This window comes from Eimeria acervulina, genomic scaffold (assembly GCF_000499425.1).
Source record: "Eimeria acervulina Houghton genomic scaffold, Eah_scaff528, whole genome shotgun sequence".
NCBI classification, from domain to species: Eukaryota; Apicomplexa; class Conoidasida; order Eucoccidiorida; family Eimeriidae; genus Eimeria; species Eimeria acervulina.
Genome location: NW_013547282.1, coordinates 1 through 23,168, shown reverse-complemented (window position 1 = coordinate 23,168; position 23,168 = coordinate 1). Strand labels below are relative to the sequence as shown.

The 23,168-nt window shown below is 49.4% G+C and overlaps 4 protein-coding genes across 4 annotated transcripts; all 4 read right to left on the bottom strand.

Annotated features, from left to right (window-relative positions):
- Nucleotides 1–217: 217 nt before the first annotated feature.
- Nucleotides 218–5,811, bottom strand: EAH_00041600 (dynactin subunit 4, putative; the record flags this gene model as incomplete). Its single annotated transcript, XM_013391789.1, has 4 exons — nt 218–270; nt 391–1,152; nt 2,766–5,046; nt 5,326–5,811. The coding sequence occupies 4 exons, from the start codon at nt 5,809–5,811 to the stop codon at nt 218–220; spliced, it is 3,582 nt and encodes a 1,193-aa protein (XP_013247243.1).
- A 174-nt stretch (nt 5,812–5,985) lies between these two features.
- On the bottom strand, nt 5,986–7,125 carry EAH_00041590 (hypothetical protein, conserved; the record flags this gene model as incomplete). Its single annotated transcript, XM_013391788.1, has 3 exons — nt 5,986–6,249; nt 6,509–6,594; nt 6,834–7,125. The coding sequence occupies 3 exons, from the start codon at nt 7,123–7,125 to the stop codon at nt 5,986–5,988; spliced, it is 642 nt and encodes a 213-aa protein (XP_013247242.1).
- Nucleotides 7,126–10,659: 3,534 nt separating this feature from the next.
- On the bottom strand, nt 10,660–13,315 carry EAH_00041580 (hypothetical protein, conserved; the record flags this gene model as incomplete). The annotated part of the gene is made up of 6 exons (XM_013391787.1): nt 10,660–10,763; nt 10,935–11,007; nt 11,399–11,454; nt 11,646–11,718; nt 12,024–13,022; nt 13,259–13,315. The coding sequence occupies 6 exons, from the start codon at nt 13,313–13,315 to the stop codon at nt 10,660–10,662; spliced, it is 1,362 nt and encodes a 453-aa protein (XP_013247241.1).
- Nucleotides 13,316–21,383: 8,068 nt separating this feature from the next.
- On the bottom strand, nt 21,384–23,168 carry EAH_00041570 (hypothetical protein, conserved; the record flags this gene model as incomplete). The annotated part of the gene is made up of 6 exons (XM_013391786.1): nt 21,384–21,418; nt 21,597–21,680; nt 21,846–21,918; nt 22,043–22,079; nt 22,558–22,630; nt 23,075–23,168. Coding segments are annotated over 6 exons (396 nt in total), but the record flags the coding sequence as incomplete, so codon positions are not given.

Sequence of the window (23,168 nt, the reverse complement as noted above, 5' to 3'; positions counted from 1 at the left end):
CCGAAGCTAGCTGCACATACACCCGAAGTAGGCTGCATGCTGCCTTACCGGTCCATAGAGAGGAATTCTTTCTTTATAAATAACTGCGACTTCTTTAAAGAACGACCGCACTATGGCTACGCACAACCACTTCACCATGAAGTACATTTTCTGCTCGTTTCTCCTTCGCTCTCAACACTTTACAAATGCTGCACGCAAATAAACAACTCAATAATACTCAAACGCTAAAAGAACTGCATCTCCATGCACACAAATCCAACAGATCTACACCTGTACATACACCCCAAATAAGCTGCATATACACCCCAAATCAGCTGCACATACACCCCAAATCAGCTGCATATACACCCCAAATAAGCTGCATATACACCCCAAATATGCTGCACGTACACCCCAAATCAGCTGCATATACACCCTGGCTATGAAGACTTACAAGAAACGACGAAGAGTCGCAACGCACCCAAGCAGGTGCTGTTAAACAATTTAAAAGATGCAGCCCTAAGACTTCATGCTGTCTGCTGCTGCTGCGACGGCTGCTGCTACGGTTGCTGCTACGGTTGCTGCTACTGCTGCTGCTATTGCTGCTGCTACTGCTGCAGCTACTGCTGCTGCTCCTGCTGCCCCCCGTGGTCCAGCTGCGGCTGTTGCTGCTGCTTTTGCGGTTGCTGTTGCAGCTGATGTTGTGGCTTGTGCAGCCGCCTCCAGTCGTGACTGCTACGGCTGCTGCTGCTGCTGCTGCTGCTGTTGCTGTTGTTGCTGCTGCTGCTGCTGTTGTTGTTGCTACTGCTGCTGTTGCTGCTGCTGCTGTGGTTTCGGCTGCCGCTGTTGCTGCAGTCGCTGCTGCTGCTTTGGCCGCAGTTACTGCTGCCACTTTTCTGCGGTTGCTGCTGCTGCTTCTGCTGCAGTCGTTGCTGCTGCCTTTGCTGCAGTTGCTGTTGTTGTTGCTGTTGCTGCTGCTGCTGCGGATCAGAGCTGCCTCTGCGGCGAGCTGTATCTGTTGCTGATGTGTTTGACTACCCTGTTTCTGTCGCGGGTTTACTTTGCCGCAGGGACACTTGGGGACAGTAATCTGCTGTTGCTGCTGTTGCTGCTGCTGCTGCTGCTGCGCTTGCTGCTCTGCTGCCGCCTTATTGCTGGCTGAGGAGAGGCCAGCTGATGTACACCAAACAAATGTGTTTGCTGCAGCCGAGTTTCTTATTACAATATTCAAAAGAGAAGCAGTTGCTGCTGCAGACCCCTACTAAGCATGAAGCAGCAGCAGCAGCAGCAGCAACACCAGCAACAGCTGCTGCTGCTGCCTTGGAAGCGTGTCTTATTTGAAAGGGGGTTAATTCACCGTTGTTAGTTTTGTTTATACATTTATTTCTGTCAGAAATTGAATAAACACTGACGGAAACCAGTGCTAATCTTCGGTGTACGTACACCTCAAACCCTAAACCCTAAACCCTAAACCCTAAACCCTAAACAACCGAGACGGGGGGTGGCGCAGCCTTTTTCTTCGACAGAAACAGCTTTGTTTGTTTGTTTTTATTGTGTTTATAACTCTTTTTTGAATAAAGGAATAAAATATTATTATATTTAACCAAGACAAATGTGCAAAAGCCGCAAAGAGGAGTTGCCGGTGTGTATGTACACCTCAGCAGCAACCATCGTTTTGTTTAGGGTTTTTATTGTTTATTAAACACATTTTAAAAATTATTTAAGTAAAGAAGCAAACACTACTGAGGCTCTTCTGTCCTCTACTCCAATATCTCTCGGGTGTATATACACCTCCCTATGACTCTCCTTCCTGGTTGTGTTTCTTCTACGCATTGTAATACTTTCTAAACTTAAATAAAAAGCAAAAGAAGGGCTTTCACTCCATCATAGGCCTCCGGTTAGCCTCAGCCCCCCAGACTTCAGAAGAAGCACCAACGAGAGACACAATAAGCCTATTAGCTAACTCCGCTGCTGCTGCTGCTTCTGTTGCTGCTGCTTCTGCTGCTGCTTCTGTTGCTGCTGCTTCTGCTGCTGCTTCTGCATGCAAGCTGCATCAAGGTATGCGGGAATGAAGCCTGCGGACAGCTGCAGCAGAAGCAGCGCTCAGATGCACAATGGACCAGCGGTCCCTTGTGCATGTGTGTGGAAGGCTTCTGCTGCTGCAGCTTCTGCTGCTGCTGCAACTGCATCTGTTGCTGCCTGCAATCTGTTGTGTTGTTTAGCCGGAGTGTATGCGCAGTTGAGATCTCAAGGAAGGCTAAGAGACAGCAGATATTCTCTGTCTGTCTCTTTTGAATGCCTTTGGAGACACCTGCACCTTGGGGTGTATATACACATTTGGGGTGTATGTACACAGTTGGGGTGTATGCGCTTAGTTGCCGATGTTAGCTGTAGGGCCCTTCCGCTGCTGCAACGGTTGCGCTCTGCTGCTGCTGCTGCTGCTGCTGTTTAGGAGGCTGTTCATTTTATCTCCCAGCAGCAATCGGTCTGTGTAGCAGCAGCAGAAGCCACTGTATAGGGTGCAGCAGCAGCTGCTGCTGCTGCTGCTTCGCGTGCACATGCTGCTGCAGCAGCAGCAAGTGCACAAGCTGCAGCAGCAGCACCAACCAGGAGACTCTTCAGGCAAGGAGACACTAGCCGAACGTACTTTTGTTGCTTGTCTGTGTTTTGCTTAGGGTTTAGGGTTTAGGGTTTAGGGTTTTGTTTGCATGTAGATAATCAGAGAGAATTCCTTGTTTGTTTCTTTAATTATAAGTCTGCTCGCTTCATTCGGAGACAGTCGCTACTAGACGATGTTTTGATTAGCCCTAAAGCAGCAACCAGCAGCAGCTGCAGCGGGGGCCCCTCTGCTGCACCCCCAAGAGACACTTCTGCTGCTAGTGGTAGCACTCCGTGAGCACCGGCAGTATTGGGGTGTACGTACACCTCAAGCTGCAGCAATGCAACATTCCCGCGCTGCAGCACCACTGCGTCTCCGCTCTCTGGTCGCTTGTCTATTGCTGCAGCTGCTTCAATTTCTGTCTCTCCTTGCGCTGATATCTCTTCAAGTACTTCATCATATGCTGCCAGCTGTACAGACAGCTCGCCGCTCCACTCCACCGTCCACCAGCGCTGCTGCTGCTTCTCTTGCTGCTGTTGCTGCTGCTGCTGCTGCTGCTGCTGTTGTTGTTGTTGTTTCTGCTGCTGCTGCTGCTGCAGGTGCAGGGCTCGTCTTAATGTAGCAGCAGTGGGGGACTTGAAGCGCAGAGAAACTGGGGTGTCTGCTGAGCTTGTTAGCAGCAAGAAGAGACAGTGTTTCTCCCCTTGAAGGAGACACCCCGTGTTGCTGCTAATGCAGCACTGCATTGCTGGAAGAGACAAATTTGCTGCCTTGTTAACACGAAAAGGAGACAGCCCATCGAGAGCAAGATTAGCCTTCACAAGAAATCTGCTGCAGCTGCTGCAGCGTTTGCTGCGTCGCTGCAGCAGCTCCCGGCGCTTCAGAGGCAGGAAGGAGCAACCTGCTGCTGCAGCAGCAAACGCCTCCGGACACAGCAGCAGCTGCTGCAGCCCCACACGGTCCTGCATGCGCAGATGTCTTGCAAATGCAACAGCGCGGGGCCCTGAATATAAAGGAGACACATCAGGGTGCCCCTGATCAACCAGCAGCTGTTCGGCATGAAGCGGCTGAGAGAAAGAAGGGAAGAGACACTCATATCCAGAGGCAGTGGAGACAGAAGACAACGAAAAGTTGTCTCCTGCCGTATCTGCTGCTGCTGCTGCTGCTGCTGCTGCTGCTGCTGGTGCTGCCGGTGACGTGTCTGCTGCTTCCATCAAGGGGTGTTCTTGTGCTGCAGCACCTCTTTTTCGTGCTGTTGCTGCTGCAGCAGCAGCAGCAAGGGTATCTCTCACGCTGCAACGCAGGTGCTGCCCTGAGGCAACAGCAGCAAGAGACACTCGAGGAGCAGCAAACAACCAACTTGAGGGTCTCTTAAACTCCCACACATCGAATTCTTTGATTTGTTTTTCTCTTGCTGCTTCTGCTGCTTCAGCTTCTCTAAGCCCCCAATGTCCCGCTGCTGCTGCTGCTGCTGCTGCTGTCCCTGCTGCTGCTGCTCCTGCTGTCCCTGCTGCTGCTGGTAGCAGTCGCCGCGCAGCACCGCGAGGCTGCGCGTTTGCTGCTGCAGCTATAAGGGCTACAACCGCTCTGCTCTTTACAGTTTGCTGAAGCTGTCTCCTCCTCTCTTTCTCGCTTGCTTTTTGCTCTAGCACCGCAAGAATCTCATTAAATGTATATTCTGCTAGTCCTAGTTTGTCTCCCTGAGCAGCAAACACAGGAAGAGCAGCAGGTAGACACGAGGAGACACCTGCTGTCTCCGAGCTCCAGCTGCAGTAGCTGCAGCAGTAAAAATATACGTGCTTCCCGCTGCAGCTTGCCCCCGCCCCTGCTGCTGCTGCTCCTGCTGCTGCTCTTGCTGCTCCGTCGTTCCCGTCATCGCTGTCTGCAGCAGCAGCAGCAGCAGGTGTCTCCTCCTCCTCTAGATCGAAGTCAAGGCTAGCAACAGACAGCAAACTGTCGCAGCGCTGTGGGGCGCCGTGAACAGCAAATCCAGCTGTCTCCTTCAGGTGTCTCTCCACCTCCGAAGCGTCTCCTTCGCATGCAGCGATAACAGCCTTCCGGGCCTTTTCTGCTGCTGCTGCTGCTGCTGCTTCTGCTGCCTTCTCCTCTGCTTCGGCGTCCAGCAACGAGGCGTAGTTCGCAGCAGCAGCTGCTGCTGCTGCTGCTTCTGCTTTTGCTGCTGCTGCTGCGTGTCTCACTGCGACACCAGCTAAATCCTCATCTCTGTCGTCGTTGTACAGGAAAGGCAGCGCCTCCCTGGGATGGTCTCCGGGATCGTCTCCGGGATCGTCTCCTCCTGGCCACCCCACAACTGTCTCCTCCTTTCGCTTACGAGACAGAGACAAACCATTTAAACATCGAGGGCAGCAAAAACATTTGCTGCAGCGAAAGCCGCATGCAGCACCAGCAGCAGGCGGCAGCAGCTCCAAACAACCGGGGCAGACGTAGCACTCGACCTCTTCTACCACCTGCAGCCCAAACCCCAAACCCTAAACCCTAAACCCTAAACCCTAAACCCTAAACCCTAAACCTTAAGTCCCAAACCCTAAACAATAAATAGTAAACCCTAAACTATAAACAATAAACAATAAACAATAAACAATAAATTTTAAACTATAAACAATAAACCCTAAGAGAGCAATCGAACCCTAAACCCTAGGCCCTAAAACAATAAGCGTACCCTAAACCGTAAACCCTAAACCCTAACACCCTAAACCCTAAACCCTAAACCCTAAATCGTTTCTTACCTGCAGCGGCGAGAGAATCCTCCTACAAGGCTCACAGACGTACAGCTCCTCTAACTTGTACAGACAGCCCCGAGCCGGTTCTGTTGCTGCTGCCTTCTGCTGCAGCTGCTGCTGCTGCTGCTGCTGCTGCTGCCGTTGCTGCTGCCCTGTTGGGGAGTCGGAGACAGGAGAGGGAGACCCTTCCTCCTGCTGCAGCGAGGGCACTTGCCTAGAGCCCTCCAAGTCCACATTCACCAGTACGTACACCTCATTGCTGTTGCTGCTGCTGTCGTCGCTGCTGCTGCTGCTGTCCTGAGGCGAGCGCTGCTGCTGCTGCAGCACATCGACAAAGTTAATGGGGGGGAAAATAAACAAATCCGCCCAGGCATCTTCCTCTGAAGCTCCTGCTGCTGTTGCTGTTGCTGCTGCTGCTGTTGTTGCTGTTGCTGCTGCTGCTGAGGGATCTGCTGCTGCTGCAGCGTCCGTAGTAAAGCCTTGCTGCTCCATTGTTAGTTCGGGTTGCTGTATATGGGCCTTAAATCAGGTGTATAGACACCGCGATGCTGATTCAAATCGTGTGGGTGCTGCTGTGACTGCAGCAGCAGCTGCTGCTCTTGCTGCTGCTGCTGCTGCTGCTGCTGCTGCTGCTGCTTCCCCGCGGCCCGAAGCCGCAGCAACAGATTAAAACGACGGCGAAGCCTCCTCGTTCTGGTAGTTCTGCTGGTTCGCGTGCTGTTGCTCCTGTTTCTGCTGCTGCTGCTGCTGCTGCAGCTGTTGCTGTTGCTGCAGCTGCTGCTGTTGTTGTTGCTGCAGCTGCTGCTGCTGTTGCTGCTTCTGCTGTTGTTGCTGTTGCTCGTTGGTTGGAAGTAGCAGCAGGGGGTCTACAAGACGGCGGGGCCTCTCTGCTTCGATTTGCTGTATATTTTGAACGATTTCTTCTTGTAGCTGCACATACACCCCAACAAAACACAAAAGTAGCTGCGCATACACCGCCATACACCTATACAAAACATAGAAACAGCTGCAGATACACTCCAACAGAGCACGGCAGCAGCTGCAAATACACCCGAACAAAGTTCAGCAGGAGCTGCAGATACACCCGAACAGAGGGGATGAGCCAATGCATGAAAGAGGGCTCCAGGTGCCGCATTTGCAGCTTTTATTCAAAAAGATTCCGGGTGTATAGGCAGCTCTTTCTTCTTACTCTTAGCACTGCTTGTCGTCTCCTCGCCTCCGCAGCAAAACTCCGTCTTACAGAAAGGTTCACGATACTCCCCACCTCTAGAGGATCTGAGGTGTACATACACCCCAACTATGCATGCATTCAAACGCCCCCCAAACAAACCAGCAGCAGCACTACAAGCAGCAACGTCAGCAGCAGCAGCTGCTGCTGCAGCAGCAGCAAGGTGCTAAAGCCCCGATTTTTCTCTACTTTCTGAGCAGCATACCAGGTGCAGTCGGTTGGCTACTCCAAACAGCGAGCCTATGATTTAGAGTCTAGGGTTTAGGGTTTAGGGTTTAGGGTTTACCGGGGATAAGAGAAGCTGGGAGAGAGAAGGCTTGGCGATCAGCTGTAAGAAAAGTTACGAGGCCTCCTTCATTGAAGCCCCCAACTGTCGCACGCAGCGAAGAGGCTGCATGCGCGCAGGAGCAGCAGGAGAAGGTTTGCTCTTTGTTGCTGCTGCTGTTGTTGTTGTTGCTGCTGCTGCTGCTGCTGTTGCTGTTGCTGTTGCTGCTGCACTCAGGTACCGACAGCGAACCGCTTGGGCTCGGCCTGGTGCTCAGCGGCGGCCCTATGAAGCCGGGAGGCAGCGGAAACATCCGCACATCTCAAATGCAGCAGCAGCAGCTGCAGCAGCAGGAGCTGCAGCTGCAGCTGCAGCAGCAGTGTGCGTTATGTTAAGGCAGCAGCAGCGGCAGCAGTAGCAGCAGCAGTAACACAGCAAGTGAAGAAGACAGCAAGGCGGTCAGAGCAGAAATAAACTTAAAATATATTTTTGGAGTTGAAGCAAAGAAGAGCAGCAGCAGAGCGAGAGGCGGAAGGCAGCAGCAGCAACTGCAGCAGCAGCAGCAAGACAACACTGCATGCGAACAGCGGAGTCTATATATACTAATAGTATGTAAATTCTGTTAATGACAGCATTAAAAAAATAAATATTTTAAGTTATATTTATCTATTTAGTAGGAGAAAACAAACAACAGCCTCGCCAATCTCCGCATGTTTTGTTTTTCTGTTGCATGCAGTGCTGTGTGTATGCATGCGTGATGTATTACTGCATGTGTTTGTGTGTATTTGTGTTGTCTTGTTTATTTTATTGTCTGTTTATTTAAATAATTATTTGTTTGTTTGTTTGTTTCTGCTTCCAGTGTCTGCCTACAGACGATGGGCTGTCTATGCATCCAGCTACGAATACACTCCGAGCAACTTGGCCGGGGAAGAGACGATCCCAGTTAGGGAGGAGACGATCCCAGCTGGCAGACACTGCAAAAGAGACAGAGAAACAGAAATAGAGGCAGAGACAGAGACTGAAAGAGATACAAAGGAGATGATAAATAGAGACAGAGATAAAGAGACATTTTGCTCTTTTTCTCTCGGTAGGGCGGAAAACAACAAATGCGGTAGGTAAGAGAGACGCAATAGGAAGAGACAAAGAGACACACAGAGACAGAGACAGAGTGAGACAGATAGACGGACAGACAGAGACAGACAGACAGACAGAGGCAGACAGACAGAGACAGAGACAGAGACGGAGACAGAGAATGAGTGGGAGGAATGTTCTATCAAATAGGGAGACCCAAACGAAGAAAGAAGGAGACAGCCAAAAGGTAAAGACGTAGACAGCGACACGAGGAGACGAACAACCACAGAAACACAAGGAAAGAAAAGAGACTAAAAAAAACAGACACACAAGGAAACAAAAAAAGACAGAAGGGGGCGAAGAAGTGTGACAGCCACGAAGGGGCAAACAAGGAAAGAGACATAAGGAGATAAAATGAAGCAGAAACACAAGGAGACAGACGCAAAGACAGAGAAAGAGATCATAAGATGAACAGGGACAGAGACACAAGGAGATAAACAGAAACAGAGAAAGAGACAAACAGAAACAGGAAGAGACAAGGAGACAAAAGGATGCTTGCCCCCACGAAACTCCAGACAGGAAACGACATATATATATATACATATATATACATATATATATATATATATCTTCCATATGGTGGGAAATGGTTGTGTGTCTGCCTTGCATGCACCCAAGGCAGAGAAGCACCTCTTCTCGCTCCCCCAGAGCAAATAAGACCCCGATAATACAGGGTTTTGTTATTGGTGGGCATCCATTGTTACATTAGTTAAAATCGTAGGGCATCCAAGCATCTCCCTGGAGCTGAAGGAGCACTCGCAGCTACCACACTAGTGCTTGTCTGCCTTGAATGCATGCAAGGCAGACGCACAACCCTTCTCAGCATATATATATATATATATATATATATATAATGTATAGGCTGAAAGGTTTGTGCGCCTGTGTATGTAGATGTATTATAATGTAGTGTTGTAGTAATAGAGTAAACTGTTCCAACGTCCGATCCGCAACTTGAAGCCTCGGTACTTAACGCAAAAAGACTACACTCGCAGTGTTGGCGGTATAAAAACAACAAAAGTGAAAATAATGGGGGCCTCCCCCTCCCAATTCGGAGGACACCGCTAGCTCTGCGGTGTTTGTAGAGCCCACGCAAAAGAAAAAAAAACGGAACGCAACAAGCTGCTCCAGTACCTTAATGCCCATAGGAGGCACTGAGGTAGGCAGCAATGAACCAAACAAAAGACGAGAGTCTTGATAGGCGAGAGGTGGGTGCACCCACTACATACAGCATAACGAACACCAGCAAATATCGTCGAGGAATGCGCAAACTTGAACAAGAAAAAGATGTTCCACTACTCAGTAGGAGCCACGGCATAACTCCTAATAGTCATTCACTGGTCAGCGTCTAGGGTTTATTAGGGTTTAGGGTTTTTTAAGTGCGTGAGCTACGCCTTATACTGGGCAATCAAGAGCGGTAAACGTTTTATTTTACGTTTGCTGAAACACAGCACCACGACCATCTCTATTTGATTCAAATGAAAGCAAATAAGCAGCTCCATCATCCCAAGTAAGAGCACAAGGTTTGTCTTTCCTCTACAGCATTCCCTCTTGTCGGTATACTCTCCAAGAAGACTGAGCACTCTCGCTTCCTGAACAGCATTTTGAGAGCCGCCATATGTGGCTGGTGAGGCAGCACATAAGCGAGTTGCATTTCTGAATAAAGACACTTTATATCATTACATAATACTGCACATTGGAGCATACAACAACTTCGTTGTTGGCGTGTTGTTGCTGTTTGCTCCAGAGTTGATTCTGTTTAAACAACATCAAATGATACTGCACGACCCCGTCGCTACAGAATCGGAATGAGAAAAACCTTTTGAAGGTTTCGGTCGGAAGGAAGTGCGCCAAATGCTTGAAAAGAAACTCCAAGAATACGCAACAACCTGCAGCGATTATTTCATCAACAGAACTCCGGGTTTGGAGTTCAGCCTTTCGCTGAAGCACAGGTCGGTCGGAAATTTTGTAGATAATCGCGCGGCAACTGAAAGCCGCGTTGTCGTCGGTAATCCATAATAACTGCTGCTTGAGGGCGCTCTCCATTGGGTGCTTTTCGCTGGAGATTGCTTGGAAGGAGCGGAAAGAAGAAAGGACGAGCATGCAGCAAAACTTGAGCTGCATTCCTCGAGGTGGTGGGGCTCTGTTCAAAAACGATATTCTGACCCTGTCTGCTATCTTGGACCGGCATGTAAAGAAGATAGACCAAAATGCAGATAAAGTCGAACACAAGAAACCGCACTGTTGCTGCCTTAATCCACAACAGCGCGTTCTTATATACACCAAGCGATCGGCCTTCGTTCCATCTGCACGCCTGTTCAACTCCGTGTACTCATCAAATACAAAAAACCGGAAGATAATCGCGCTGGGGGTGTCCCCAACAGCTTGGGAAGAAGCCAGCAGGCGTATGTGGCTGCAAAGGTCCCTTCGCCTGGCTGTAACGGAATGCTCCAGTAACGGGATTCAACGTCTTTCATCGCCTGTAAACCGTAGGGCCGGGCGATGAGCTGCAGAGAAATAAACACGCCGCAAAAAAAGCCAAATGTTGCTGAAACAATTTGAATAAAAAACGAAGTTACAGTTCTTCTTCTCTTGCTCCCATCAGCTGCTGTTTAATATCTCCTGATGACCTGACTGGGGATCAACGACTAAGAAGACTCAGGTAGATAAACCCTGCATCAAGAGCATATTATACATATATGCATAAGGTTGTTCAATATCAAAAGCTTTCCTGTTCACCTGAGCAGGTTACTATAATACTACCCGACAAACCACTGTCCGAATCACTCTCAAAGCTCAGCGTCTGTTGAAGAGAGCATTCCCCTATACACACCAGCACCCAAAAACAGAGCGAAAAACGTTGAGCCCGCGCCTGAAACGCTTCCTCACAAGCCCAGCAGGATTCCTGCAGTTGATGGCCTATACAAAATTTAATGAAGACTAAAATGGGGAAATGCAAAAAACAACGAATGAAATGGGCATTCCAGCTCTCACCCTCCTCGTCGCCGAAAGCGCCCACTACCATGGAGACAAAATCACCCAAATATTCCGCAGTTTGGCCCAACTGCTACAGCACAAAAGAAAGGAATTCGAAGTACAAAACAGAACAATCTTGTCGTAGAGCGAAACGACGAGAAGCAGAGATCCACAGCCTCAAGAGAGCTGTCAGTTCTACAGAAAAAAGGGTAAAAGCATCAGATTATGGAGCCATTCAAACAGCAACACCGCAGAAATCAGGGAAAGCGGCGCGAATTGTGCAATCAAGAGACAGGGAGCTGCTGAAGGGATTTTGGTACTGCCGACTGACCTCCTCATCTGGCCAGCCTCTAGAGCCTGGCTGCAATCAACACGCGCGTGCACAAGAAACGAAAAGAAGATGAATAGACTGCTCAGGCACCTCATCTTTAAAGTCGGTCTGCTACAGGCTACACCAAAGCTCTGCGCCGCTCTAATCTCACTCCTTCGGAAATGCTGAATTCGAAGAATACGCCACCACATAGCAATGAGCAATGTCCTGTACATTGCACAAAGGCAAGAAAACAAGAACGATTTCCTGCTCATTCCTCCCTAAAGAGATATTGCCGATGCGAAAAACCCGCCCAAGGTTGCATGCCTGAAGCGCATTCTTGTGAATGCGCTTCAGGCATGCAACCTTGCTGGTGCACTCACTGCAACATCAGAACTACGGTATTTTGCTGCTCCTACCAAGGCGATGACCGCGACGCTGCTTGCCCAAACTACCAATAAGCGAAACCAAATGAGTTAGTTCCCTCTTTGCCTGCACGAACGCACAGAACTCGTTTAAAGCCCCTCCAGGAGGGTATTTTGCATGCGGCTTTGTTACCTCTAGAAAGCCGAAAAGATGAACGAAAGCCTCAGCCGAAGGGAAGGCATCAGAAGTAGCAGGCGTGATTGTGAATACTGCTTCATCACGTTTCCTTGCGACCTCTCATACTTTGTAGTGCATCAGAGACAGAATGTACCACGACTTCAGCAAACAGCATCTTCTGCTTGCTACTTATTGCTCTCTCCGATCCCTTAGCTGTTTCGGCTATGTGAAACTTTGAATGGCTCATGAAGTACCTCTGGGCAGCTAATCTGGGGAAAATCCCGCGGCGGAAATTGACCCCTCCGCCGCCGCAATGCATCTCTGACCCTTTTGCCTACGCCTCCAGCTGCACTTTTCAATCGAGCTACAACAGACGTGCGGCGAGAAGACGGAGCAGCAGCCGCTGGTGCTGTTCTGTCCTGCGCTTCTCCCTCCGTTGACTCCGCTTCCCCCCCCGGCTCATCCTCTGCAGCAGGTCCTCCGCTCGCTCCCGCCGTCGCGGTTTCCTCGGGTGTACGACCCCCTGAATTGTCATGCGGATCCTGATGAGCCCCCGGGACTTCCCACAAGGCCCATGCCCCTGAACCGCTTGATGCCCCTAAGGGTTCACCAGAAGAAGAAACTGAACGCTTGCGTTGCTGCACGTCTCCCAACACCCCCCCGGGAGGTCGACTTTGCCGCGTAGGACTGCCTTTTTGCGAAGGCGGTCCTACGCGGTCAGATGCGTCAGCGGTTCCCCCCGCTGGGTCCCCCCCAAGCCTGTCTGACGGCTGTCCTTGTCCGCTTCCCCTAGTCACTTCAGTTGGTGCGCCACCTGCAGCAAGTCCTTGTTCCCCTTGATCCTGTCCGTCATCGTTCTGCCACTGTACCCTTCCTCCGCCAATTCCATATTCTGTACTGGTCATTGGCTTTGAGTCAGGCAGTTCACTGCGCATATCATCCCCTCCATCCCCCCCAAACCAGCTTCGGGTATTACCTGAATCGCCGCGAGTCCCCCGTCGGGTTGTGCTTGTTTCATCAGGCTCTCTATACCCCAAATCTTCATACGGGGGTGGAGGCTCGCCCAGAGGCTCCTCCCAATGCGGGTTACCTCCTCCAACAAACCACGGGAATGAAAATGCAGTAGGAAGAGAAGGTTCTCCTGGGTGTCCATGTCGGCGACGCCTTAAGCCGCCTTCGAGAGAACGGGGCCGTTCACCTCCCTGTACCCCCGAAGTCCCATAACGTCGCTGTCTGGGCCTACAGGAAGATCCCTAATGGGCAGAAACAAGCGAACGCTGACAATGTACACCCCAGTTGATGCATGCAAATATGTACTCAGCACTGCCTAAGGGAGGGGGCTGGGAACCGCTGGAGTTAAGGCTGCTTAAGACGGCGCACAGAAAACGTACAAGTTCCCAGAGGATCTACAAGAACTCTGTTAGGCCTAGGGTGTATTTCGCGACGCAGGAAGCAACTTCAAACAGCACACCATACGGCGGACACGTACCTGTCCCGCTAGTCTTCTTGATGGAGCCGTCGGCTCCCTTCGGCCAATAATTTGCATTGCGCACTGCAAAATTAGAAAAATCAGAAGAGATGAGATTACGGCAGTGGAAATGAACCTGAAAGGCGAATTGCGTGGACGGCGTTTGCCGCCGGTGCTGTGAACGGTGGGCTGAATGCCAGAAAGAGAGCTCCCCACAGCTAAATCTCCCTGTGCAGCTAAGAAAGACCTTCTATACGGAATCATTGTAGAAATATAACAAACGGATATATCCGGCAAGGCGGTAAAGTTGACCCAAACATTCGTCCAGCGGATTGACCGAGGGTCAACAGATCCTCGTTAGCAAGAGAAGACAAGTCATCTCAAGCTAGTTCCGTGCAGCAAACGAAAAAACTCCCTCAACCTCAAAATTTTTGAGATTCCTAATGTTGCGCAGCTACCATCGCAGACGCAATTCAGCCAATGAATGAACATTGGGATCGACGGGGGTTCCGGTAGCCTGCTGCATGAATCAGCAACGCTCTTCACACCAAACGCACACGTTGAGCACCTTCAGCGGAGTAATGCATGAGTGTTCCTCCCATGTTGGACCTCTGAAATGATTATTTTTAGTGGAGATAGGCTTGCCTTCTTCTATAGGGCGCCAGCTAAATGTGCGAACGCGCTGGTGGTCACGCAACTAAACTTCACGTCGAGTGGAAACGTTCCACAACGTAATAATACTAACTCGCCAAGTAAACCTAAATGTTGGTAGCAGGACACCAAGGAATCCTTGCCTGCAATGCAGTGCAATTGCTCCTGTGTGATGTTGTTTGTGTTTCATGCTCTTTGCTTACCGGCCACCTATTAACAAGGGGAAAGAAAGTCTTTAACAACGGTCTACAGTGTAGGTACATGCCGCAAAAGTGGCATATGGTTGCGCTTGCATTTGATGTTGCCTGGTAGCATGATTTGTAGCACGGTCCGTTGCCGTCTAAATCCGGAGGCCGAATCCTCCGCGCAACAAAAAATAACTCAAGTCCCTTGGGTGGCTCTGTAAGTCACGCTTTGAAGAGTGTGGGGGAGGTGTGCTGCTTTGGGAGAACACTGAAGTCTTTTTGATTCAGTAGTAGCCTATAACGGCATAGTTATATTATAACGGCATAGTTCATCGGCGCGAGTAAAAGCTGCAAACCTTACCCCCACATCTGGATAGTTTGTTTAATAGCACTGACTAGTAACGATAGCGTGTTGCAAGAACTCACCCCTCTCTCTCATCGTGCGCAGTGGGGATCGATCAGTATCTGCACTCTGATGGGGATGCAACCAACGGCTGGGTGCCTTGCCGCATTCGAACGAGCGCAATATCTACGTATAATGCAGCGTTCATCATGAAGAATGTCCCCGCTTCTCCGGACAGTCCAGCTATGACTAGCACTGAACGCGGGGAAAGTGGGGGGCTTACCGGGAGTTGAACTTTCCTGCTGAGCATGTACCCAAAGAACCACAGATGCACTTAGCATTGCTTTTTTCAGAAAGGGAAGCAACGGTTGCACTTTTCAGGAGAGCACCTGAATTATGTAGGTTCATACACAAACAGGCGCTGCAGTGCAGGCCTATTGCCAGGACGGCAAGGCAATGAGCTGGGGGGAAAAGGGGAAACCATGCATAGGGCACTACATTGCCAGGTATAAGTTCGTAATGAACAGAATTCCAACCGCGAACTAGAAAAGCGTAGATACCCTATGAAAATTGGGGATGTGAGTGTCGCCCCAGTGGGGAATAACAGAGGCTTGAAGATGACCCAAATATACAGCCTGTGAGGATTGGGCCCATGAATGCCAGCACAGCGTACACAAGCACAGCAAGAGAAAACTGGCGGCGGACGGCGAACCAAGCACTCAGAAACTCCGGGGGGAGTAAAAGGGGAGCAGCTGTGCCGCCCGTTGCTTCCCTTTGTACCAGCGCGGCCACATAGTTCGAAAATCCAGAGAAGGTAGAGAACTGGAGAAGCAAGATGCTGAGCAGCGAGTCCAAGGGAACAAACAAAGCGATGGTGGGAACGCCCTGGTTCCCACGCAACGTACAGGATATTGATGGGGAAGAAAGAGATGACAGCTGCGAGTGCAGATCCGCCTCAAGTCTATTCTGGTTACTCGAGTTAGTATTACTGATCAGGCGGTGCTAATGCTACTTGAAACAGGCTGCGAAGTTGACCTCGTGCCTGACGCTTTGGCGACGTGGTGCAACCTACCAGTCTGTTTGTTGGTGCAGTCTGCGCATCTGCGCTTCGCCGATGGCAGGCAGCTCACGAGCAATCGGCACAACATATTTAAGATGCGGGCTCAATCCACTAATTGGTCCACTGAGCATGGTGGGCAGCTACTACGTTGCAGTAGTTCATCAAGAGATAATCTTAGGCATGCTACGGACAGAAGAAAACACTAATGAGGCGAGATGCGGGGAAGCAAGGAGAGTGTACAGCTCTTCGCACTTGCTGCAACATTCGCATCCCCTGCGCCAACAGAAAAGGAGTCAGTGTTCCAAGATTATTGGCCATAACGTTTTCAAGCCAACTGTGCAGCTGATGCTCAGATTTTTTTTGCGGGCTAGGCAAGATGCATGCATTTGCTTCTTCACCCCACTTATTTGTACTTCCTGGTCTCACATAATGGGCTTGTGGAATGGGAATGTTATATATATATATATATATATATATTATATACCAACAGTGGAATAGCCTATCGTGAGTTGCCCGAATGTAAAATCTTACAGATAAAATCATTTGATCGCATGCCCTCATATTCTGGGCCAATTTGTCGCTATAAATATCCTCCTACTACAGAGAGAAAATTTGCTACATAGAAGAAATTATACCTAACTAGGGTATTGCGGCGATCCGTCTTGCAAGTGAGTTATTGTCCCCTCATTCGGAACCAGCGTCCGCACAACTAGTAAATTAAAATTGATCCTTAGTGCATTGCTTGCTCATTTCTCTCGCCACTACCGGCTGAGTCATTGCCATTTTTCGTGCTACATAAAAAAAGCCAGCGGGATGTCAATAAAAAGGGACCGCATGTCAGATAAGCGGGGGTTCGCTCCCTTCAGCATATTGCCCCCCTCAGCGCGGTAGTATCATCAGATACGTTTTTACTGTAGCTGAGTATCCTCAGCCAGAGTTGAAACGTCCCCTCGTTATTTTGTATGTTGTGTATGCAGCAGAGCCTTCCACTTTATGCACTGGTGTTGGAGTATAGTATTGATGCTACTGGCACATAATTTGGTTGGTCTTTTGAAACGCGATTTTCACTTTCAACTCAGTTTAGTCCACAGCTGAAGCTGTTAGTATGAAGCGCCAACAGCGTTACTGGTTCACTTATCATTTGCCCAGAAACAAGATTCCACTTGTCTTTCAATCTATTTCTTATCTTTGCAACAGTTAAAAGCATGGGACGCGCGAGAAGCGGCACCCGCACACACCTGCTCTCGCATGAGAAATCTGTCAAACCAATCCAACGAGAGGCGGTAGATGAGAAAAGTGTGCTCATGAAGAGGGCCCTTTGAGAGGGGTAAGGGCCGCTTCACAGCATTTAGAATGATTGTTCCTGGTGCAAGATTGTGAGGAAGGTAGGTGACAAAAAATGTGCTCATGAAGAGGGCCAAGTGAAAGAGGTAAGGGCTGTTTCACAGCATTTAGAATGATTGTTCTGGGTGCAACATTGTCAGGGTGGTCAAATCTTGAAAGTGAGAGCGAGTGGATATCGTATCACTGGACGCAACGAGAAGTCACGAAAATGTGAATAGTACGCTTGGTTCAGTTTTCTCTGGTATTGCGTGGAGGAGCATGAAGGGGCATGCTGTTTACCTTTCACGACAAGATACTGAAGTTGTTCGAAGAGTCTCGACAACAGCGAAAGGAGAGAACAGTGTGCGTTTCTAAACGGGCGGCAGGCAAATACCATTATTGCACTGGGTATTGCCTCCCGTATAGAATTTTGGAGACGAAGGCAGTGCGGAATAGAAACCGTGTGAGGGTAGACAGTAAAGTAGCTAAATATTTTGAATAAAGCAGCTATCAGCAACCTGCGCCCCCCAAGCTGTGTGGAATGCGAAGTGCTCGGCAGCTGAAGCAGTAAGCAACAATGCAATCGGAAAAGAAACAAAGCTTGATTTTATGCCAGTACGATAATTCAAGGTTTCTTATGGAGTTCGCCTCTAGTGTCATGACTGGAGTTGTGGCCGCCTCTTTTCCATCCCTCGTGGCTCGCAACAACTTTCACAGTAACATGTTTCTTATTGGGGAGTCTGAGGCGAATTGCAGCTTGTAAATGTTATAACTCTTTCTCTAGGCTTTCATTCATCGACCCTGAGTTGAGCTTTTCAGCTGGCTTGCATGCTTCTTTACATATCTGGTTCCCCTCATTCAATACTTTCCCAGTTTTCCCATGCGCGCGAGCGCATAGTCACAAGTATGTGGGGCCTGAGATGCGTCCCCACATTTCCTCATTATAATTCTTTTTTGCAATAATAAGGAGATAGTGTAAGACTTTCATTGCACCATATATTGAGTCTATCGAGGTTGCAGTTGCTTTCTTGCGACACAGTGATAATAGGTTTGCGGGGAGCAGCAAGTATTTCGGTCCTTCCAAATTTGATTGGAACACGCCTTTGAACGCTAGCAGAAGTGAAAGCCAAAGCATGAATATGGGCTTCTGTGCCCATATTATGCTCATATTAGGGTCTAGACAGTCGGTCTACCCAACTGTTTGGAAGTCTATGAAGGTTCTGCCTTGCTCAAAGGGGCTTTCTCTGGGACAACAGCAGAGTTCTCACGGTTCTGTGGAGCTCGTGGGCATCGAGTGGAAAGCCGTCAATGCTACTCTTCTTGTTGCATCTAGTTCGAAAAAGTAGGGTTGCGTGCTTAGGGATACAGATGGTGTAATGTCAGATGGTGTCTGGATCTGCCAAGTATAACAAGAGTCCTCCATCCTAGCCCAGGACCGTTGAGCTGCACTGGAGTCGGATTATTTAACATCAGAGTTCCCAAGAGCCGCTGAATTTCTTTCCAGTCTTCCGGCGTCCTGTTCACAGAGACCGAGTGTCCTGGGGCCGATGGAGAGAGAAGGCAGATGCAGTCATTAGTCGCAACACATCTCGTTGCAACTCCTGCAAGGCAACCTAACCTACATAAGCCCCATTTGGGAGCATGGACTGACGCCGTAGACAATTGTTAAACACTTATTTGGCCCGCAGTAGCCATCTTGCACGCAAGAAGTACTTGTTCCAACTTCAGACAGACCGCGCGCTCCCCTTTTTTCTCCCCAAGCGATAAGCTCCCTCGTGCACCCGGCTGCCCAACAAGAAGTGGGCATATGAAGGTGAAAAGTTGCTGTTACCGTTCCTGTTTGGAACATACTTCTCAGTTGGAGGCTATTATAGGAGGGGACGTCCTGTAGCTTAAAACGAAGCCTCTGGCACTCATGCATTTCTGAGTTAAGTGAAACACAACTTAGCTCATTGTGTCGAGCTTGAGCTGTTCCCTTTCAATCTAAAAATCCCACATTTCGTTGCCGTTCCTACTCTGCCCGACAACGTCGTGAGGTTTGCTCAAGTACTCAAACAGACAGGGTAATGAATACACCACAGGTATCAGTCTATGTTTTCAACCCGAAAGAGTTGGGATTTGCATATACTTCGGCGTCGACGTGGATCGACAGAATTATGAATCCTTTGGTCATGTTGTTGGGGAACAACTTTAGGCGATGTCCGGAATGAACAAACTATCTAGTTGGTGGAGAAACAGTCGAAGTGCTGCTGAAACAACGCCCAGCTCGGTAGAGTGCTTATCTAGGTTCAAAGCCAGCCCGTCTTGTGCGAAGGAACATATGCCGTTGCGGGGCGACAAAGAAGGAACTGCATGATCATATAAATGCACAGCTTTCTGTCTCATCAACAAGCCCCAACTGAATGCCTATATTGTAGACGTTAGGCCGTTGAACCATAGAACCCAAATAAACCCTAAACAGAAAGGGAATTTCCGGCAGTTAGATATTTAACACAAGCTCACACGCCCAGTCCCTCTTTGAGAGTTAGGGACGCTTATCAAATATGGTGTAACTGTTAACTGAAAGCCACTGTGGAATTCCCTCGGAATTCCACAGTTACGCATCAAACTACCCACACGACGAGACCCCCTACTGGTGGGCCGTTCTGATAAGACTATGCAAATGGGGTTTTATACCAACTGCTACGGCTGTTCTCTTCTGCATTCTGATTTGAGTTCCTCCAGTCTGGGGGCGTTGAAACTTCTTTGTGGAACTGCCCAGCCTGCATGTCCTCGTTTGATTAGTTGCGTCCCTGCAAACCCCTTCAGCCTTAGCTACTTGCCTCAAACGCGAGCATTACTGCGTAGTGAAGAAGTGCCATGCATGCACAGTGTAGGTTAGATCGCTATCTTAAAGCAGCTAGAAACCTGCGTCTGCCCCATTTTGTGAATGCTAGCGGCGGAATGCTGCAAAACTTCGACCGCATCCTGTTACAACGAAAGTTATAGCTATGTGCTAGATAAAGTGGTTTCCACCTGTCTCCTTGCAATCGCTGAAAGCCTACGCTATTCTTCACGTTCTTGCAGCGGCTCGCCGCTACGGTTGGCGTGTACATCCAGCTACGCATCTGCTAGTAGGTTTTCCCAACCTTGAATGCTAACTTTAAAAATGGTTCACTATGTATTGTCCTTCAAAGTATTGTCCTTCAAAATGACAAAAGGTAGAAGTCCCCATGACAGATATCACAAGTTCCACAAAGTGGCAAATTGGCGGCTGGTTCACAACAAAATGATTACCCACATTAAAGAGGCTTCATTCACAAGCCAAACACCCGCGTAATATCTCATATAATACCACACTTTACGGTTGCAATGCAAACGGACGCCAGGCAGACACCCACACAGACAGACTTACACAAATAAAACTTTCACGACATTGGGGACGAAAATAAACACCTGGCAAGAGAAGACGACCCTTTGCTGAATACGTTGAAGGTACATTCAGCATGCTGTCGTCCGCACGAAGTATCTTCTAGCCCTGTATCTTCACTCAGCGGGGGTGTTTCCAACTCCAACGCTGATCTAGGCATCACACGCACCTGAGCGCTCTATTCCAGAATGCCGCATAATGCTCGACCTGTCGGACGAACATGCAGCGTTCTGCAGTCGAGTTCTCCTGCTTCAGAAATGCCTTCCTCTCAACCCCGCTTTGCATTTACCAAGAGCCGTGGAGCTGTATTCCCCCACCAAATAGAGAGCGCATGGTTGACGAGGTGCTGAATGGCGGTGTTGCTGTCATCGTTTATGCAGGGCTGAACAATAGGCAACGAGGAACCGTCTTGGAGATTAACAGAGGCAGCTCAGCACAAGGTTTCCCTCCTCAACGCATTTAGCGGAAAATCTCCTTCGAAGCGTGACCAATGTGGTGTCGCGCTGTCTTCGGTTTCGACAAGAGGGAGCAGGGACCGCAAAGGGGTAGCTTGCATTAAAAAGCAGCAGACGAGTGCTGCGCTTTAGAGGTACCGCGTTTGAGCAAACAAAGGCCCCAGGGTATCAGACTTCATGGTGACCGCAGGTGCAGCAGGATAACCTAGGGCTGCAAATATGTTGCGGGTTAGGGCCGGTAAGTTATGTGGCCTCTCCCGCTGCACCGCCACACCTCTGTATCAACGGGGAAAAGAAAACCCTGTATAGCTGCCTGCTCTCTTCTTGCCTGCCAGCTGAGATAAGCAAGAGAGGGCAGAGGAGGTACTGCGTCATGCAATAGGTAAATTTAAACAAAACAACCATAATTATCACATTTTCATTGAGAAGTAATCCGGAATAGGGAAGCGGATCACTTGGAGAATTGTCACAAACTTCATTTTAGCATGCCGTTAATTCCCTATGCATGCTTTGGGTGACGCAGCCATGCTAGTCACACTGCATCAAGTCATTTGTTCCTCCCACGCTTCGCGAAAAAAAACCACGGGGCAGCACGTTTTCAAGATACTTTTATTGCATAATAATGCCGGAGGCAGCAAGCGACGTGCTGTGGGGGGAAAAGCGCAGGTGCTTTGCTTTTCCAGGTGTTTCGACATTCCTGCAAGCGGGGCAATCGGGGTTCTAATCAAGGCGGCCACTGGAATCACCGCGCTCCACTGCAAAAGAAAGCGCACGCACAGGACAGATATCAGATCAGCATGCAAAAGAACGCAAGGAAAAGAAGCCGATTCCCCGAGGTTTTCGTCGCCATTTGCACAGCTAGTTGCGTGGGTCTAATTTTTTGTTTTATTACTCCCTCACTCCGCATTCGCTTCAATTCAAGATGGGACTTACTGGTGATCAGCACGCCGAGATGACCCGGCACATGGCCGTTAATATCTGTCACAAGGTCAAACTTCCGTTCGCCGAATCCGGCGTCTGCGCAGAACAAAGATGGAAAACGACAAGGAGCGTCAAAAACGTCTCGGAAACGACAGAGACATTTTGCGTTCTGTACAGACGAATTGAGCAATTGAGATGCTAGAAAAAGAGACGAGCAAACGATTTTCATAGTAATCAAAGGAGAAAGGCATTTCGTCTCACCAGGATTCTCGCCGAATCCACTGACCAAATCCACAAGGTGTTGTTCGATACTAGATCCAATGTTCTTCAAGTTCTGCGGCATGCATACACCCGCACTGTACAGCCTCTAACGATGTGAAACTTCACCTGGAGGAATCAATGCAGTATCATCTGCACACCGAAGAATGCGGAGTTATAGTCCGTCAGCTTCGTCTGACTGACCTCCTCAGTTGGCCACCCTGGTTCGCTCGGCTTCTGCGCAGCCAAACATAACACGGAGCGAAAAAAACTGGCAGATGAAGCGCATCAATACAATTATTAATCCGTCCGAGCTGCGAAACACTGCAGAACCCGTGGGCGGTGTTCTCACCTTTTCATAGATTTGAATATGCCCAGAGAAACCCCCAACCCAGAGCTCATATGTGGCTGTGGAATTCACGCCGCACGCAAGAAAGAAATACAGGATCAATAAGGCCTCTTCAAAACCATACCTAGGTTCTTTAGTCTAGCAAACTCTATACTGCCACCCTCTCTTTGCTGTTTCCACCCCGTCATCTATGTACATTTGTATTTGCATGCAGAGGGATCTCTTAAGTCCACTGCGATTCCAAACAACCACTACAATGACCAACCCGCAACCCGATGAAGCCGCACAGAAACAACACCCAGATAGCCGTAAACACGTCTTTTCATGCAGGTATCTTCGCTGTGATCGCAATGCCCGATATCTCACCGCGGCGGCGATGGGGGCTCGGGTTGCTTAGACGAGAACAGAAACGCATAACGCTTTCCAAATCCCTTCTTGTCTGCACACACTCATCGATTCGCAGAATGCATCCCTTCATGAACAGAGCATGTGCCATGAGAGGCGATGTCTTAAGTGTTGCACTAGCAGAGAACAGCAGCTACTTGAACTCCCGTCGGTACTTCGCGCGCCCCCAGTTCGAACGAGCAAAAGACACGAGCATATAAACAAGAGTTACAACAGCCCCTGAATCGTAGGTTTCCCCCTGTTTGCCGAGGGTTATTTGCAGTTTTTCGGATCTGAAGCATCATGCAAGAAGTACCCGTGGGTTACGAATCCTTGGGAATGGGTACACCGGCTCGTGCGGCCGTCCGCCATGCCTGTGGATAACAGCAGCGAACACATCTTTTACAACTATAGATTCTGTTTCCACTGAAGTTGCAGCTCCTGTTCTAACAAAGAGGTCCGCAGCAGATGCTCCCATTGACTGTGGTGCGATTCTCACCCATGTCTTCCTGGTCCATGGTGATGTCTCGGATCTTCTGGGTATCCCCCGTGTCCATGGTGATGTCTCGGATCTTCTGGGTATCCCCCGTGTC